Source organism: Marmota flaviventris, chromosome 1 (genome assembly GCF_047511675.1).
Source record: "Marmota flaviventris isolate mMarFla1 chromosome 1, mMarFla1.hap1, whole genome shotgun sequence".
Lineage (NCBI taxonomy): Eukaryota > Metazoa > Chordata > Mammalia > Rodentia > Sciuridae > Marmota > Marmota flaviventris.
Window position 1 is genome coordinate 189,239,169 of NC_092498.1, and position 18,826 is coordinate 189,257,994.

General features: G+C 36.7%; 1 protein-coding gene across 20 annotated transcripts in view; it reads left to right on the forward strand.

Moving 5' to 3' along the window:
- Window positions 1–18,826, forward strand: part of Rbms3 (RNA binding motif single stranded interacting protein 3) — a 1,055,032-nt gene that overhangs the window by 525,334 nt on the left and 510,872 nt on the right. For 17 of the 20 annotated variants that reach the window (XM_071619646.1, XM_071619615.1, XM_071619630.1 and 14 more), the window contains one exon: window positions 5,646–5,818. In XM_071619646.1, coding sequence (XP_071475747.1) covers window positions 5,646–5,818 — 173 coding nt within the window. The remainder of the gene's footprint in view (window positions 1–5,645; window positions 5,819–18,826) is intronic. The other 3 variants (XM_071619656.1, XM_027932407.2, XM_027932412.2) reach the window with 1 other exon arrangement.

Sequence of the window (18,826 nt, forward strand, 5' to 3'; positions counted from 1 at the left end):
AGCACAGGACAACTTCTTACAACAAATAATTATCTTGTCTAAAAAATCAATAAGGCCAAAGTTGATAACACTTGGAAAAATTATCTGACTTGTGTACATGTATTACAGCCCTGCCTGCAGACAGGTGCTCATGGAATATAGTTTGACATTATGTAAAATATGATTTTGACAGTTTTCTTTATACTATTGACTTGTGAGCAATATTTGTTAGATTTACCAAATGCTTTTTGTTAAAACAAACAGAAACAAACAAACATGACTCACATCCCTCTCCCATCTACCTCCGAAATACATACAGGAAAGAAACCATCACTAATGAACCTCCCTGTAAACCTACACAGAGCCACACCTTCAATACCAGATTCATGCAGTTCTCAAACTTGAAAAATGAGGCATATTAACAAAGCACACGAAATGAATCAGCTGTTTGGGATGATCTGCAAGCCAGTTCATTTTCCTGTTCCTACATAACAAACCATGCATCTTGACAAATGAACCCACTTGTTGGACATTACTTGAAAAACTCATAGCATGCTCAGTTCTGATGGTGACTTCCCCTTTGAAATTAAATTTTAGGATGGACTTCATTTAAATTCTCATAGAGGGAAAGAAAGGGCTGGCTCAACTTCATTTTGATTGTCTGCTGTTTATCACCATCTTCTCTGTCTCCTGCTCAGACTTGGATGTAGCAGTACTTCTGCCAGTCCCATCCTTCAGAATTGACTGAAGGAGAGCACTTATGTTGGTGGGTGCCATATCATTAAGAGGTGAAGCCCTGTCATGTTGGGAGGGACTGCGTGGCATCTGGCATCAGCCTCACTGTGTTGGACTGGGCTCCAGTTGTGTGACCTTGACAAGGTCCTTTCTCCTTTTTGTAACTCAGTTTCCACATTTACACCATGAAACTGATATCATTTACCTTGCTGAGCTTTTGTGAAGATAACATATTAAATGCTTAGCAAGCATGTGGAAATGTCACCTATAATTATTATTTTAAGAATAGCATTTTCCGAAATGGACGCCAAGTCATTTTATTTAATTTCCTAATAAAGGACACTAGTAGAGATGTTGTGATTTGCAACCCCAATGTGTGGTTAAGGAGTTTTAATCCTTCTGTAATCCCTAACCCACCCTCTCCCAGCAGCGCCAACATGAATAAATATCTAAGAAAAATCTGCATATCTGCACACCTGCTAAACATAGGAGGCTTCACCAGAAGTCCTCTCTCTCCTTCAATCATAGTGCCATCCAAAGCCTCACTTTTGAAAATCTATCATTTCTACAGCTTCTAACCATGCTGACGCGGCAAATTCATAGCAATCCCTTGCCCGTTACAGTGCAGTGTTACAGTGTTCAGTAACCCCAGACTGTAAGTCCTCCCTACTCCTAAATAGGATTTATAGAGTGTGACTTTGAGCCATATAGCAAAGTCAATTTTATCTGAAGGAAAATATTTTTTTTTACTAACATTTTAAAATCCCTTCCTCTGTAGCTCAAAATGATTTAAAAGCTAATCAATGATAAAATTCCAACTCCATGTAGAGACAAAAGAATTGAGGAAGGAAGCAGAACCAGTTTAATCAGGAAAGTGGCTGCTGTGACTCATTAGCCCCTAGAGATTATTGACACTCCTTTTTTTTTTTTTTTTTTTTTTTTTTTAAGATGCTGTAGTTAGCTCATCTGTCTCTGGCAGCCCACACATACAAAATCGCTTTTACTCTTCACAAATTAATGCATTTAGGCCTGTGCATTTGTCAGGCATTCCTGGAACCCTCTGCCACCCTCATGTTGATTAAAGGATGTGTATTTTGAAAAATGGGTGGAGAGGAAGAAATTTATAATTCTTAAAAGGAAAGAATAAGTTGGCTACCTGAATCACAGTGCATCAACAACAGATAAATGAGATATTAAAGATTAGGAAGAGTCCTGGACTGGATGTTAAATTGTGGATTGATTAGCTCAATAACAGAGAAGGCTAACTCTTTCAGCAGAATTTCTAGAACTCAAAAACCAGAATATGACACAGAATATCACCTTTTATTGTGAATCTTTTTCAAAGACCTTCTGAATGTACCCTTTTCTCTATAACCTGGCACTTCCACTACCACTTACCAAGGGCTTATCTCGTATCTACACACACATCTGCCTACTTGCCTGTCCTCATCTCAACTTTGGTTTGCTTTTGATTGGTTTTATTATTTTTTTTTCTCAGTGTCTATGTTGGGCTCATTTGAGGGCATAGTTATTGTTTTAGGCATCATGCAATTTACTAAATGGTGTTCTGGTTATGGAAATGCTTGCAAAGAACCCTGGGGGAAAAAAGAATGAAGTAAGCACATATTGATCATGCTGTAGCTGCTGTTGTCTCATTTGATCAGTGGAGGGCTCAGTCTGAACTGGTCCATCTGATCTGTGATACATAAAGCTGGAGACATTTTTCTGGCTCCCTGGTGGTTTTAAAGGGTATGCAGTGGGGAAAACTGCTTTAAACAAAGTCTCATTTTAAAAGAATCCCGAGTACAGGATGGAATTCAAAGAATTTGGAGGGAGGGGAGGTGAAAGTGGTAGCAAACAGCTTTTAAAAGGCCCTGGGAATTTTAAGAGAACAAAGCACATAAGAAAAATAAAATATAAATGTCATGGAACCTGTTGTGAGATAGAGAGATAGGAAGCCACTTTAGCAAGCACATACTAAAGGCCTACTGTGTGCAGGACTTATAAAGAGGAGAAGCTAAACTGTTGAGGGGTGTCTAAGGAGAAAAACAGAATTCTTTAGGTCAGAAAGCAAGCCATAATTTTTTACACCAGCAAATAACTTAAGCTTTATGCAGATATTAAGTTCCAAAAGGAAATGCATATATGTCATTTAATCCAAATAGAAAAAAGAAAGGATCCTCCTGTGCAATTCATTTTAAAATTCTACATTAAAATGTTGATACTAACTTAAGTGATTAAAAGCAATTATTGAGAAAAATTTTCCTTTCAGAGAAAGGAAATGAAATGGCTCTCGGCTTTGCATTGGTTGAATTTGCTCTCTTACTTTCCCATTCCTTAATTCTTGCTAGTTTCTGCTTGCATTGAGCAATTCTGTGTTATCCTCCCCAACCCTATGTTCCTCCAGTGAGTAAGAGGCTAAAACTGGGAAATAAAACGGATGATATAGGCTGTGGTCTAGAGAAAGAATGGGAACTCAGAGATTTTGAATTTTGTGTGTGTGTACGTGTGTGTGTGTGTGTGTGTGTGTGTGTGTGTGGTGGATTGTGTTCTCAGACTTAGGGTGAGGGAACAAATGAAACCAGCACTACGTTTTCTTATATTTGGAAGCTGGAACAAACACACACACACATGAGCATTGGGTGGAGATTTGGGAAATGGGAGAATGCATGCAAAGAGTTGCACTCTGATATACTAAATACAACAGGTATTTTCTTATAACCACTTGGAAATATGGACTGGGGCAAATGTGAAATCCTAGAAGACGTAAACAGATTATTATAGCAAGAGCCAAAGTTGGGCACTGCTAAAACTTGGCCTCCTCTCTCTATAAGTACTCTGCTTATTCAGTTTTTATGGCACTATATGTAGCCTAAAATTTTATTAAGGTCATACTGTTTTCCCTGCACTAGGTTAGGTGCTATTCATTTGAGAGTTGACATCTTCGTTGCCCTAAGGGAATATCCAAATTAGTAGTAGAAACAGACATTAAATAAGGTGAGCCAAAACTACCTTGGATAGACTAAATACACTGGAAGCTAAGAAGGGTAATAACAGAGTGCTATAGAGTGGAACAATTTGAATCAAAAGAAGGGGTAAGAACCAACTGAGTGAAACTGGGAAGAGTGGAAGGGGGTGAGGGGTTTCCCAGGACAGTGGAATCTGGTCCAGGAAGTGACTGGAAAGGTAGAAAGGTAGTCAAGAATCACATGTGGCTTTTAATACAGGCTGTTAAGTCCAGATGGAGACTTGGGTTCCATGGAAAGCTACTGCAAGATTCTAAGTGTGTAGCTTGCTCTGTTCAAATCCACATTTGGCTCCATTCCCAGGTGTCTCCCCACTCACCTGGACCAGTAGACCTGTTCAAGTGGGCATATTGATTGTGTTGTCTCAAGATTCTTGTTGGAATGAGATCACAGAGACACAAAGCATAGTTCTTCAGTGTTATCATGCTATCCCTTAGCTTCTTTTCATGGCAAAAGTGGTTGAGTAGTTTGACATCATCTGAATTTTTTTTGCAGTTTTTGCAATTGTGCCCCAAATCTGCTATCTGATGATTCCCAACCCTGATAGATGAGTGTTCAGGTCAGAACCCAGCCATGTTTTTCCACTAGCATCTTGATGGATGAACATGCCCGTGGTGTTTTTGACTACCATTCTAGGCTATAATCGAGAAAATCTGGGATAGTTATGTAAAAATCTGGGATAGTTATAGTTATCTGGCAAGACAGATTTCAGTCCCAAATATTAGCATTATTGTTATTTTTGCTAACATTTATTAGACACTTGCTGATTACTAGGAACCATGTTGTTTCCATCAGCTCACTGAGTTTTTATAAAGACTCTGTGTTATAGAAGAGGAATATTTTTCATATTAAGGAGATCACTGCATCTCAGAGGGGTTAAGCTACCATCCAAAGATCACACGGCTAATTAAGAGACACAGCAGGGACACAACCAAGCCAGTCAGTATAATTTGAGAACTTTAAAGGCTATGCCTGAATGCAAAAGAATTAAGCATTTATGAAAATACATTTACAGGGCTGGGGTTGTGGCTCAGCAGTAGAGTGCACGCCTTGCACATGCGAGGCCCTGGGTTCGATCCTCAGTACCACATAAAAATAAATGAGTGAAATAAAAAACTAGCCTCTCTCCTTAAAAAAAAAAAAAAAAAGATAGAAAAGAAAATACATTTACAAATTCTGGTGTGCATAATTAGAAATACACTCACACTGAATATTTCAAGTTTCTGGGTGTCATTTATTAATTTCTTTTTGACATAAAATGATTTGATGGATTAAGACAGTAGTTCTCTTATGGGGTGAGATCCTGCATTCTGTCTTGCAGATGAGTGACATACAGCATGAAGAATCAGTTTGGGAAGGGGGAAACAGCTCAGGTGGATTCACTTGTTCAAACACTCATTCCTAGAATCACGATTCATGGAATGATTTGTATATATCAGGAACTGTGCTGGACAGTAGTGATGTGGAAAACAATAGTAGCAAGTTTCTTGGGAGCAAAGGAGAGAACAGAAGAGTAGAAGCAAACGAAAGGTGTTTGTCTCTTCAAGGTAAAGTTAGGGAGACCTGAATTGTTTGTATCAGAGAGGGAGGTAACATGCTGCTGAACAGGTGTAAGGACAGTCAGTGTGATCAGGGAGAGATTCAAAAGCCTTAGGCTCCTGCCAGGAGCACCTGGTAACTTCTTTTTCCCCTTTTGGTTAACTTATGCTGATCCACTCAAAGCCAATGATGTCCTCAGAAAGCAACTTAGAGCAGTGCATGTTTGCAAGTGTGTGTGTGTGTGTTCACGCCTGTGTGTGGGGACTGCAGATTCAGAAGCTTGCCTTGCTTTTCAAGATGTGCTGCTGCCTGTGAACAGATGTGCTGGCTTTTGCTGTTCCAGTAACAGCTTTTTTCTGTTTGCAGCAGTCCTATGCACCAGCTCCCCACCCCATGGCTCCTCCCAGCCCCAGCACAAACAGCAGCAGCAACAACAGCAGCAGCAACAGCGGCGGGGAACAGTTGAGTAAAACCAACCTATACATCCGAGGCCTTCCGCCAGGCACCACGGACCAGGACCTCATCAAGCTGTGCCAACCGTAAGTGTCCTCCTTGCTCTCTGTGCTCCCAACTCCCACACTGCCTGTGTGGCAGCACTTGTGACTGTCCTCACATATCCATATCCATATCCATCTGCTGTCAGGAAGGAGGGCTCCTCTGTACAGTTCAGCTCATCTCAGGAAGCGGTTTTGTTGAATCCTGGTCATGCAGGTGGAAGTTCTCGAGCAGAAGGCATGGGAGTGTCGAATGCTGGCAGATTCACACATGGGGACCTGAAGGGTGAAGAGCAATGGCGGTTGTGCTCTCAGCCCAAGTAGCTAGTGGAGTTAATGATGAATCTCCTGAGATAAGCTCTTCTTCTTGAGAAGAGTTAGTGAAGGGACCTTAAAATCTCACAAGTGGGGCAGGGGATATAGCTCAGTTGATAGAGTACTTGTCTTGCATGCACAAGGCCCTGGGTTCAATCCCTAGCACCACCAAAAAAAAAAAAAAAAATCTTATAGGTATTGGGTTGCAAGATGGTTGTTTTCTGTGAGCCAAAGTTTTTCTGTCCAGGGCTTGGTAAATACAGGTTCTACTAGGCCAAGTCATTGGAGAACTGTCAGATTAATCCTCTAGTTTCTTTGAAAACATCTACTGCCCGGTCCAGAAGCTGTCTCCCACCAAGGCCAAGAACTACATGCTAGGAAGGGTGGAAGTGCTAAAATCTTCTTTCAAAATGTTTTTTTATTAACCTGTTATCTAGTTAACCATGAATAATTGAGTTAAAAATCATACACCTGTATTTTTAGATAATTGCCCAACTATTTTCAAAATCCTGTCAATGTAGGTATTTGTCATAGTGTGTCTTTTCTAGGTATTTTTAAATCTAGCAAAACTATTACTCAATGGTTCTTTTTGTCTTTTGCAATGTTTTACAAGAGGATACGTGTGTTGTAAATTTCCCAACCTCTAAAATATTGGAAGAGTAAAACAACAGGGAACATTTACTTGCCTTTGTTCTGGCTTTGAAGATTGGGAGTTCATATCAAAACAACAGAAAGTGGCAGATAAACCAAAACACAAATGTACAACCATATAATCAGTTAACAAAGCAGTAGGTGGATTTGTGTGAAGGCAGCCTGTTGCTGTTTACTGTCTTGATTTTTGAAAAAGGTAAGGTAGAACCTTGAAAGATAAATATTGATTTTCAAAGAAGCTGTTTTTAAAAAAACAAATGTTAAAAATGCTGAGTCTAAGGCATATGAATGCATGATAGATTTTGATCTACAACATATCGGTGTTGAGAGTTGGCAGGTAAATAACTCAAACTTTTTCTTATTGTTAGAAAAATCAAAACTGTTTTGAAAGGTAAGGTCTTTGAAAATGTGAAAGGTGGTGGGCTTTATGAGAGACATTTCAGATGAAGTATTCCCTTTAGTCAATGCTGATGTAAAAAGAGTAGTTATTATCGTTGATTTATACTCACATTTCATTCATTAAAAAAAAAAATTGTCAGTACTGAGAAAAGATTTTTCCCTCCATTTTCTATACCACCCATAGAGCTCATTGAAACAAATTTCCAGGCCTAAGATATTATGCTTTAAGGTCTGGAGCGTATTCCAAGAGTACATATTTCTATCAGGACTTCTGGTACGGTTGATGCTGGTGTTCTCTTGAGAAGCACTGGTCTCTATGGTCATAGAGAACCACTGATGTTTTCTATTGCATGAAGTTTTATTTCATTGGTGAAGACAGTTGAGGTGGAATCTTGTGTTCGAAACACCTGCTTAGTCATTTTGTGATCTTGAGGCAAACAAATCACTTCTTTGCTTTGAAGTCACAGTTTCCTCTTTAAGGAAATTTTGAATGGATTGAGTTTGCTTTATTTTTCTAGGATTTTTATCCTTTTTTACTCTGTAGTGTGCAGAAGCTGCCTGATAAGTGTACTAGGGGCAATTTTTAAATATTCAGGAATTTTGCAAGCTGTTTGTTACGTACTTGGTCGTCTGAAATAAGCAATGGTGGGAATATACATAACACAGAAATCAGCAAATCCTACAAATCAGAACTGTTAAATTTTTGTATTTTATTGGATAGCTGGTTTATGAACATACCACTGGTGTAGCATCATACCATAAGTCCCTGTCAATACCCATTTCTGCAATGAATAGGCAGATTTTTCTTTTATATGAAAGTCTTAACCTAAAAAGCTTGTGTTGGCAGGAAAAAGATGTGGGAATACAGAACCATTGTTATTTAGGATATAGGCCTTCTTAATGTTTCTTAGGTATGCTTGAAAATTTTAAGGAATGCTAGGTAAACAGAAGATAGTGATTACTTTTCATATTATTTGCTAACTAGAAAGATCTGGTCCGTGTTACTGTAATTGTAAAAATGTTTGTGAGTTCTCCAGTTACTCAAGTGATCTGGACCTGGAGTTTACTGCTTAGATCATTTTTCCTAGAAAATTGATGTGATGGGGCAGCATAATATTGTAAGAGTAAGTATGGACTGAGAGATTGAACTTCCAGTCATTGTGGATGGCATCAACTGGGTCTGTGGCATTAGACAAATGACTTGTGCCTTCTTAAGCTTCCTTCCCCCATATATAATAGAATGGATTTGAACTTAATAATCGTTTACTTTTTTTTTTTTTAACCCACTCTAAAATTCTGATATGTGACTGAAGTCTTCATTATTTAGCATGAAACTTGCTCTGGATCACCTTTCATATCTTCTCCAATCCCCTTTAGAGTGTTGACAGTCCACACCTAAACCCATTCACCTGTTTGAGTCTGATTTTATGGATGAAGTTGCTTTTAGTAAGAGACCTGCATAAGATACTTGTAAAATTCTAGGCCTTCTTTTGCAGTGTTTGGTCTTTTCACAGTGTTCATTATTATTTTACATTAATCTTCTGAAGTTTAAAATCATTTTGCATTCCTGTTACTCATCCAACATTTCAAAATAATTTCACCTAAAACAAACAAACAAAAAAATCCCAGATAATATTTTTAGGTTTAAATAAACTTACCATTAGGATCCATTTTCCATGTTAATGACTATGAAATTATAAGCACTTTTAGAGTTAATGCTACTTTTATTATAGGAAATGCAATATTTACTAATATTCATGCTCATAAAATAATAGAAAACAGATACACAAAAAAGGCATGGACATGTTGAATTTTATGGTATTAGTATGTAATATCCATATTAATGCTAATAAACAGCAAGGAAACTATATTAAAGAAAAAGATACTGCTTTGTTTATCAGTGTATAATACAAGAGAAAATCTTATTAAGGAATTATATTTACATTAATCATCAAAGCTCCTACATTCAGATTGCAAGCAAAATGAAAGGAAAGAAGACAAAATTTGAAAATAACAGATATGAAGAATGATTTTATTCTAGATAATTTGTTTAGGTATACCTATGTTTTTAAAAAATATGTTACATTGTATATATTGTAGGAAACAACACACTTAAAAATTTTTTATTATCTATCCTGAGAAAACTTTAGGAACTTTATTATGTTCTTAGTCAAGAAGTCTTTATAGAGCACCTTTGACATGCATGTGTTAAGATTTGGTGGTGGGTATATTTAGATGAAGGACTTGGCTTAGCAGAGTTTGTATTTTACTAGGGAAAATAAACATTAATTAAATAATCATATGATTTGATATAAAATTGCAACTATGCAAAAAATGAGACACATGTGATTAGACAGTTTAAAGCAAAGGATTAGACCTAGCTTCTCTGAGGAAGCCACAATCAACCTGAGATCAGAAGGATGAATAGGCATATCTAAGGAAGGGAAGAACAATCCAGGTAGAGGAAGCTTCATGTGTGCAGAATCAGTGGCTGGAGGGAGCATGGTAAAGGCAAGGGTCTAGAGTGGGAAGTGGAGTGCAGAACAAAATGAATTGGAGCATGGTGAAGGGCAAGATGATCTATCTAGATTTCATTAGGAGCTGTGTTTTATCCTGAGAGCAACGGAGAAAGCCAGTGGAGAAAGCTGTTGAATTGTCATAAAGAGGAAAAGGGCACAGTTAGAATTTTGTTCCAAAATGATAATTCCAGCTGTACCGTGAAGAGAAGGGACCCCATGAAATCAAGGAATAGAAGAGATGTAGCTGAAGAGTAAGCTGGAGGAAGAGTGATTTGCATTTAGGGATGAGTGTATGAGAATTCGTATGGTGATGGTAGAATTATTATGCATGGTAAAGGACACATTTCATTATATGCTTTGTTTTTTTCCATGAAAAAAGAAAAAAAAACTTGAGAGATATTAATCGAAAGAACTTCTAAAGAAACAGCAAAGTGGCACAATGTAGAACCCAAATCAATTGATCATCAGTTAATTTTGTTTTCCTTACCAGTCACAAATGGACCAGCAATATACTATCAGATGATATGGGCTGAATATATTCAGTGGCTGTAATATTAAGAGCACACAAGACAAATATAATAAAGACCAAAACTCCAGTCTCTGGGTGATCACATAAATATATTCCTAAGATGAATTATCAGTTAGAGACCAAGGGTAGAGACTTTGACCATATGTCCCCAATGCTTATCACAAGAAGAGCAGATGAAAGTGTGAGAAGATAGATTTGGTTTAATAGAGTGAGGGAGAGTACTGCAACATTTTGGACCAAATCAAATTGTGGTGGCACAAAAGATTTTTCATATATTAAATTATTATTTCCCCCTTCAAAGAAATTGATGACTTCTATTATATGATTGTGAACATGGCTTGAAACACATTTAAATTGCTCTTATAAGAATAAAACCAAATAGAAACCATAATGGATAGTATCTAAAATGGAAAAAAAAAACATTAATGTGTTTACATTTTCCACATCTACCATATCTTTTATCTAAGCATCTCTGTGGCTGATTCATCTTAATTAATACATGCTCTCAGAAAGCCCTGGCCAGTTGTCCCTCCACTTCCACCTGATTAATCTGGCCTTAATTAAAATAGTAGACGCAAAGAGAATGGTTCTTGTGATAAAGCAAAGGGGCTGCTTGAAGGACCCTGGATGCAGAAGGAAAGGAAGTGGAGGGAGGCCCTCAATTTGGTGTACACACATTCTCATTCATCCCCTGAAGGGTAGGAAAATCCTCTGTGCCACCGTTCTTTTTTTTTTTTTTTTCTGTGAATGTTGTCTTTGCTCAAATTTCTGACACCCTAGCATTACCCCTTAAGAAGGAAACTGCGAATGTCATTTAAAGATTTAACAGGAGAGGACAAATACCCACGATGAAAAGCCAGAGGGACAAAAATAAAGAATGTGTGTACTCAGGAACTGAAGGGTTGCCCCAGCTAATCTCCCCGACTCTCACCCTCCCCTGTTGGGAGCCTTCTCATGGTGTGCGAAACCCTGAATAGTAAGAGCAGACTCAAGTGCCATCAGGGCCTGAGTGCAGAGTCCATTATAGGCTGTGTCAGACAGTTTTGACAAATGCACCAACACAATCAAACCTTTTATCAATTTAAAAGTAACCTTGTCACAGTCATCTGTCAAACTGTTCAGATACAACTAAAGGCAAACAAGTCATCATGCACTCGGGGTAACCAAGTAAATAAGAAAAATGTGACTGGGGATGTTTTTGAGTTCTTTCTTGCTGTGCCATTGAAGATTTAAAAGTTCCCTCTAATCAGACCCAAGGATATTTATTAGTAGCTTTCTTCTATAAGTCAGACTCCAATTACGTAGCTGCTTTTGAGGTGTCATAAATCTGCATGGTGGCGTGTGTGAGCAGGAAGTGAATTCAGAATCTTGCAACCCTGTCTTGGCATTTTTTAAAATGAGAATGTCTTAAAGATCCAAATGAATATAACCACTCAAATGGTTCTTTGAGTCAGTATAGATCTAACACTTGATTTTAATTCCCATTTTGACACGATCTTATTTGCCAGTTATCTATTAAAAACAGACACAGTTTTTGACTAATACTGAATGAATAACTGTCATGAATAATGCAATCATCACTATACATATATTATTGCAACATTAATTATGTATTGCAGGACATGTGCTCTGTTTTTATATCATTTAATGTTCAAAAGGACCTATGAAGTGGGAATAATAATTTGTGAATAATAGTTGAGTAAACTGAGGCTCAATGAAGTTGAGGAATTTGTTCAAATTTATGTAGCCCCTAGCATCCAAAATCTAGCTTCAGTATAAAGCTCTTATTCTTCATAACTAAAACATTCATAAAATAAGAATATAATTCTTGGGTTCTCAAATCCGAGACTGCCCATGAGAATCCCTCAGGGAGCTTTAATAAGTGGGAGGTCTGAATTTCATCCTCCAGGGATTCTTGTTTAAGTAGTATGGGGTCAGCCTGGACATGGGGGGTGATAAAACCTACTCAGATAATTCTAATATTCAGCACAGTTTGAGAACCCCTCAAGTTAATGGTGCCCACACCTATAAGAAAACATAATTTAATTCTCTATTTTATATTCCTTACTCTTTCATAAGATCTAGCAATTTCATAGAATCTACCACTTGCTTTCAATTAACTGGGGAAGACTTAAAAATATATTTTATTGACAATTTGGGGATACATTCAATTTTCAGATCACAAAACTAAAAAATTTAAATTTTCTCATTAGGGACTTGGGAAAATCAACTCTAACAATAGGAATCTCCAAGTGATTTAAAGATATGCTTGGGAGAATCTCATTCCCCTTCATCACATCATTTTCATAAATCTTCAACATTTTTAAGAGTGTGCTAGGAACTGGGGGTACAAAAATGAACACCACCAATCTATTGTCCTCAAACGTTTCCTGGTAGGGAAGAAGTAAAAAGTGATAGGAAAAGAGGAAGAATGGAATAAAGGAGAGACAAGAAACCCAGCTACATAGAAAGTTTTAAGAGTGTTTGTATTTAATTAATGATTTTATGGGAAACTTTCTATTTTGATTGATGTTGCTCAATTTCTATGCCTATTTACATTTTTCTTACTGGCCATAGTCTGGAGAACAAAGGTCTTGTGAATCTTAAAGAATAATTCACATCTTCTAACATTTAGGTCATTCTAGAAATTATTGTTTGATTTTTGACCATTCCTGATTCATTATTTCATTACTTTGATGAGAATGTTCTGTTGAATGCATATGTCTCTCATATACTCTTTGAAAACATATTTTGTGGAATTGCTGATAACTGAAATGCTATTCCTTGTGTATCCTAAAAACAAAGAAGCCACAATAAAAATGAACCTATGAATGCACCACTTACCCTAGTTTACTGTGGTGGTAGCACAAAAGAGATGAGGATGTAAAGGATATGATAGACCCTGAGTGTACCAAGAGAAGGTCTGGAGCTTGGGGAGCAGTGGGATTCCAGGCAGGGTTCATGGTGAATACCTGGAAGCCTGAGGGACTTGGGGTTCAAGGGCAGGATCTGGCCAGTCCCAATGGTATCCTGGATTTCAGTTTGTTGAGTCATTTTCAGATTGACAAATACACCTCCCTCTTTGTAATCCTTACCTGATCTCTCTGTCACCCTGTTGAGCCCTCCTCTATTCTCAAAACTTGCCGCTTTCATGGCTGTCACACTCCTCCAACCTGTTTTTTTTCCCCTCCCTTTTAGAGATTCTTCTTTGTAGCTTCTCTTTCTCTATCTGCCTCTTGCATGTTTTAGAGTTTTCTGGATGTTGGACCTCTCCTATTCTCACTCTCTAAACTATTGACTCCCTACTATGTACATAACTTCTGCTATTCTGATGATTGTTAAATCCACAAATCCAACCCATGAAATCTTTGTTATTTGTTTTTAATCCCTAGGTCCATTAATCTCTAGACAATTCCAACTTGATATCCCCAAAGCTATCAAACTCATTGTCCAAACAGGTTTATTCCTAGACCCAATCCTTTTGTGATGGTTTCTTTCTTCATGAATGGTACCCTCATCCATTCTGTCATCAAAAAACCCAAAAAACAAAAACAAACAAAAAAACAGGTTATTCATACCCAATATCTCCTTAGTTTCACTTCCATCATAGTTCCACCATTTATTACAAAGTAATATTATAAGGAATAGAAAAATCTCTTCATAGAACTTGCATTCTCATGGAGAGAGATGATGCATGAATGAAGGAATGATTAAAACTTCATAATAAAGAAAGGCCATAAAAATCTGGTTGTAATAATGACTAGGAGGTTATCATAGACCAAGTGTCTTCTTTAAGGTGAGATTTCAATTTCAAGAAGGAATCAGGCAGATGACATTCAAAATGAATAACATTAAAGACACATGTAAGGTCTTGTAGAAAACCTATAGGCAGAAATGAACATGGTGTATTCCTGGAAAATTAAAAAAAAAATAGCTATTCCTGTGTGAAAAATTGATTTTAGAGGAGCACAGAAAACAAACAAGGAAATGTACAAGGAAGCCATTGTGGAAATCTAGAAAGGAGGTGGGTTGGCTTGGAGTTGGATCACAGTGAGTGGTGGGGTTAAATGTGTGGTAACCTCTATATATTTTGGAGACAGTTTTGAGAGAATTCACTGATGAGTTCAGCAGAAGAGGAGTGGTAAGGGAAAGAGATACAGGGATAACTCCTCAAATTTTGGTCTGAGCAACAAACAAGGGAGAATAGAGAGCCATTTAATAAGATGAAGTGTATTAAAGAAGGAGCAACTTTGAGGAGAGAGAAATCAAGAATTTTTCTTACTCATGTTATTCTTTATTAATTAGTTATACATGATCAGTAGAATGCATTTATGTACTTTGATATACATAGATGGGGTATAATTTCTCATTTTTCTGATTGTACATGTTGTAGAATCACATTGGCCATGCAGTCATATATGTACATAAGGTAATAATATCGGTTTCTTTCTACTATCCTTCCTATTCCCATATGTCCTCCTTTACTCGACTCTACCTATTCTTCCCTAGTGCGCCACCACTTATTGTGAATTAGCATCCACATATTAGAGAAAACATTCAGTCTTTGGGTTTTTTGGGGATTGGATTATTTTGCTTAGCATGATATTCTCCAACTCCATCCATTTACTGGAAAATGCCATAATTTCATTCTTCTTTAATTATGAATAATATTTAATTGAATATATATATATATATATATATATATATATATATATATATATACACACACACACACACACATATATGTGTGTGTGTGAAATGAGCTGCTATAAACTTTGAGGTGGCTGCATCATTGTATGCTGATTTTATCAGTCTTGTTACTTTTGAGACTCCATTAGACATCTAAAATATTTTCCTTTGCAACCAACAAAATAAGAGAATACTGATAAAAAGCACATAAGGCATATATGATTCCAGTTTTCAAGGGAAAGGTTAGTGTAAAAGATATAGAATGGGAGTCATATAAATTATATACAATGAGATAATAATATGGTACCTAATGTGCACTAGACACTAAGTGTTTTATCATGTAAGTACTTTTCATTATATGTGTTCATTCATTTTTCATTCCCCATGCCAATTCCCACGTTATTGTTGAGAAAACAGTGACACAAAGAAGTCAAGTGCCTTTCCCAAGGCTACACTGCTAGCAATTGGCAAGTCCAATGTTAAATTGGAGAGTTTAATGATTATGTTGAATACTATTGAGGAACCAAGAAATATCCCAACAAAAGAGTTACTTTTGGAATTGGAAACATCAAGGCCATTGACCAACTTTACCAGGAAAGTATTTGCAGTGACAGAAGCAGAAGGTCATTGTAGAAGGTCCTTCTGACTGTACACCAGACAGTCCTTTCAAGTGGAAATGCTCATCTCCCCTTTGTGCCATTCTAACCTAAAAGTCACCTTTGCTACTGTTTCCCCCAGATGTTCTGATTTACTCTGTCTCCATCTCTCTCTCCCTCTCTTTCTATGTAGCTGGGTTTCTTGTCTCTCCTTTATTCCATTCTTCCTCTTTTCCTATCACTTTTTACTTCTTCCCTACCAGGAAACGTTTGAGGACAATAGATTGGTGGTGTTCATTTTTGTACCCCCAGTTCCTAGCACACTGCCAAGTAAGTGGCAAGTGATAACGTATATAATAACTGATATATATATATATATATATATATATATATATATCAATCACTGAATAAAGCTCAAATTCATCAATTATATAACAATAATTTTATTGGACATATAAAACTTGTTCCAGTGTAGACTTTGAGTTATTAGTCGGAAATATAGGAAACAGTATTTTATCTTGGATATTAGGTCCAACACAGTTCCTCCGGAGTGAAAGAAGAAAGGCTTTAAATATGACTCTCTCCTATTATGCGGAGAGTTTGGGAGGGAGATTCCAGGATAACTTGAGTCACACATATTAAAGGGAACCAAGTAAAGATCAATACCTCTTACTCACTCACTGTGGCTGCCGAGACAAGAAATAACCATTTATTCTTTCCTGAGACATCGGGTTTCAGCTGTCAAACAGAGCACAGTGTTCCACTGACTCTGCTCATTCTTAACTAATGCAAAGTCATTTGGTCTCATTGAATGTTTGCTGGGGAAAAAAAAAAATTCTTGCAGTATTCTCTTTGTGACCAATGACTTTTGGGGAGCACAAAATAAGAGAATGTTTATGAGAAAACATACAAAGCATATCTGTATACTTGGCATATGAAAGCAATAACCTTTTATCTGAAATTGGCAGTAGTGTTATCTATGTACTCTGTTTAATTATATGACTGGTAATAAGCTCTTACGTACAAACTATTCTTAAAAAGGAGAATTAAAATTCTTCTTATCTGTTATCATATTCATTATATATCTAACACCAGTAGCTCTCGAGAAACGAGACCTTTATTTTATGCAATAAATAGGACCATAATATTTTAGCAAGTAGATTTGTTGTTTAAGTTTTTAAATTAGTATTATTAAGGAATAATATCCAATGCACTCATTTAAAGTGCAGAACCTGATACATTTTGACAAATATATACACCTATGGAGCCCCCACAAAAATCCAGATATGAAACCTTTCCATCATCCATAAGTTTTTAAAAATATAGCATATGCCAGGAAGTTCACAGTTTAACATCATCCTACTAAGAAAACAAAGAAGCAGCTTGATGCGTGAGAGTAGCATGTAATTCTGGGTCAGTTGTGGGCTCTAATTATTTATTTGCCAGCCGTGGAGCCTTGACCAAGTCATCTAGAACTGTGAGCCTCACTGTGCCTGGTACATATTAAGTCTCTGATAAATGCTAGTTAATGTTACCGTTCTATGCAATGGAGACGATCTCTATTGCAGTTCATATTTTTACATAGCAAAGTAAAATTCATCTGTAATTTTAAGGGTTTTGTAGTCAAACAAAACACCTTGTTTGGTTTTTATATCATCCTATCTTATTGACTAACTGAGGTTGTAAGCATATGGCGACTGTGGATCCTTGTATTGTTTTGTACAGCTTATATCATTACTTCTGTCCATCGTGTAGTGCTATGTTTTACACCATGAACATTTACAACAACAGGATAAATACATACATACAATTTAGGCTGCACTTAAAATATGAAAATTAAGTCAGGTACAGTTGTATATACCTATCAATCCCTGCCTTAGCAACTTAGTGAGACGCTAGCTCAACAAACAAAAAGGACTTGGGGTGTAGTTCAGGGGTAATGTGCCCATGGGTTCAATTCCCAGTTCCTAATAATAATAATAACAACAACAATTATTATTATTATTATTATGATGATGATGATATATGGTGCAAAAAAATTAAAAACACAGCTGTGGTGTATAAATATATCATAGTAAATATCCTTTAAAATGTAAAATGGAAATTTTTGAATTAAAAAGTCTACAAGCATCCAATACTTCAGTATAATGAGGTGGTTTAAAACATTTGGCAATATTAGTCAGTGTGTGTGTGTGTGTCTCATTGGTATTCTGATATTCTTATATTTTATTCCTGAATCAACAGGTTGAGTTTAACATCAGGTTGAATCATGTCTTTTTACTAAGTTATCTCTTTTTCTTGTATGTTTATTAGACACCAATATTTCTTTAAATATGTTAAATTTAGAATCAGGGAGATAGATGACTAAATAATATCAATTATTACAATATTTATTCATAGGCTATAAATCCAGATGCATGTCAAAGTTTGTTCAGGTTGACTTCTTCCTGAGATGTTATTGTCCTATTGTGATGCTCTGTTCAATACAACATTATGTGGGACTCAGTTTTCTAATTTCTCCAGAAGCTTTTTTTTTTTTTTCTTTTTAACCACACTCATTGTAGAATTCCTGTTTCCCATCTGATGTGTTGACAGATATGGGAGCAGCATATTTCGTGCTATTTTACTTAACTGAGCATTTTCCAGGAATAGAAAGCCTATTACTTCCTTTCTCTGCACAGTTTTCTTGGTTCTGTGTTCATTAGAGGGATCATTCTCATGCCAAAATGCTTGGGTTCAGCTCTCAAAGCTATTGTTTATCATCTGTGTGTCCTTGGACAAGCTGCACAACTTCTCTGTTCCTAAACGTTGCTTTCTATAGTCTATAGTAATGGCGTCTCCCCTTTTTTTGAGTTAAAAGAATGGAATTAATTAATACACAGAAAACACTTAAGTATGGTCTGTTAGGGAGTGAGTACCCAAAGAGTTATTTGGTTATTTTTGCTCAAATGATTTCTTGCTATGTACTAAAATCAGGCATTGCAGCATACTATTCAAAGTCCTCTGGTGTTGTGAGATTCTTTAATTTTAGACTCTATGTGTATAAGCACAATTAACCTTTATTACTCAAAGCACAAAATTCTATACATGAATTTCAAAGGCACGAGCCTCACATTAGTTTGTTTTCTTCAAGATTGAACCTTGCTGATTCTTGCATAGGAATCTTGGGAAGGCAACCAAGTTCAAGATAAGGAACAGACCTATTTCTCAGGCATGTTTTGACATCACAGGGCAAGCCAGAGACACAATCTATAGGTGACCTAGTGTCTCAACCCAGAACAAGAGTGCAGTCAAGGTCAACTGGCAGATCATTGTAAACACCCACATGGACTTTGGATATTAGGTGTCCTTAGGA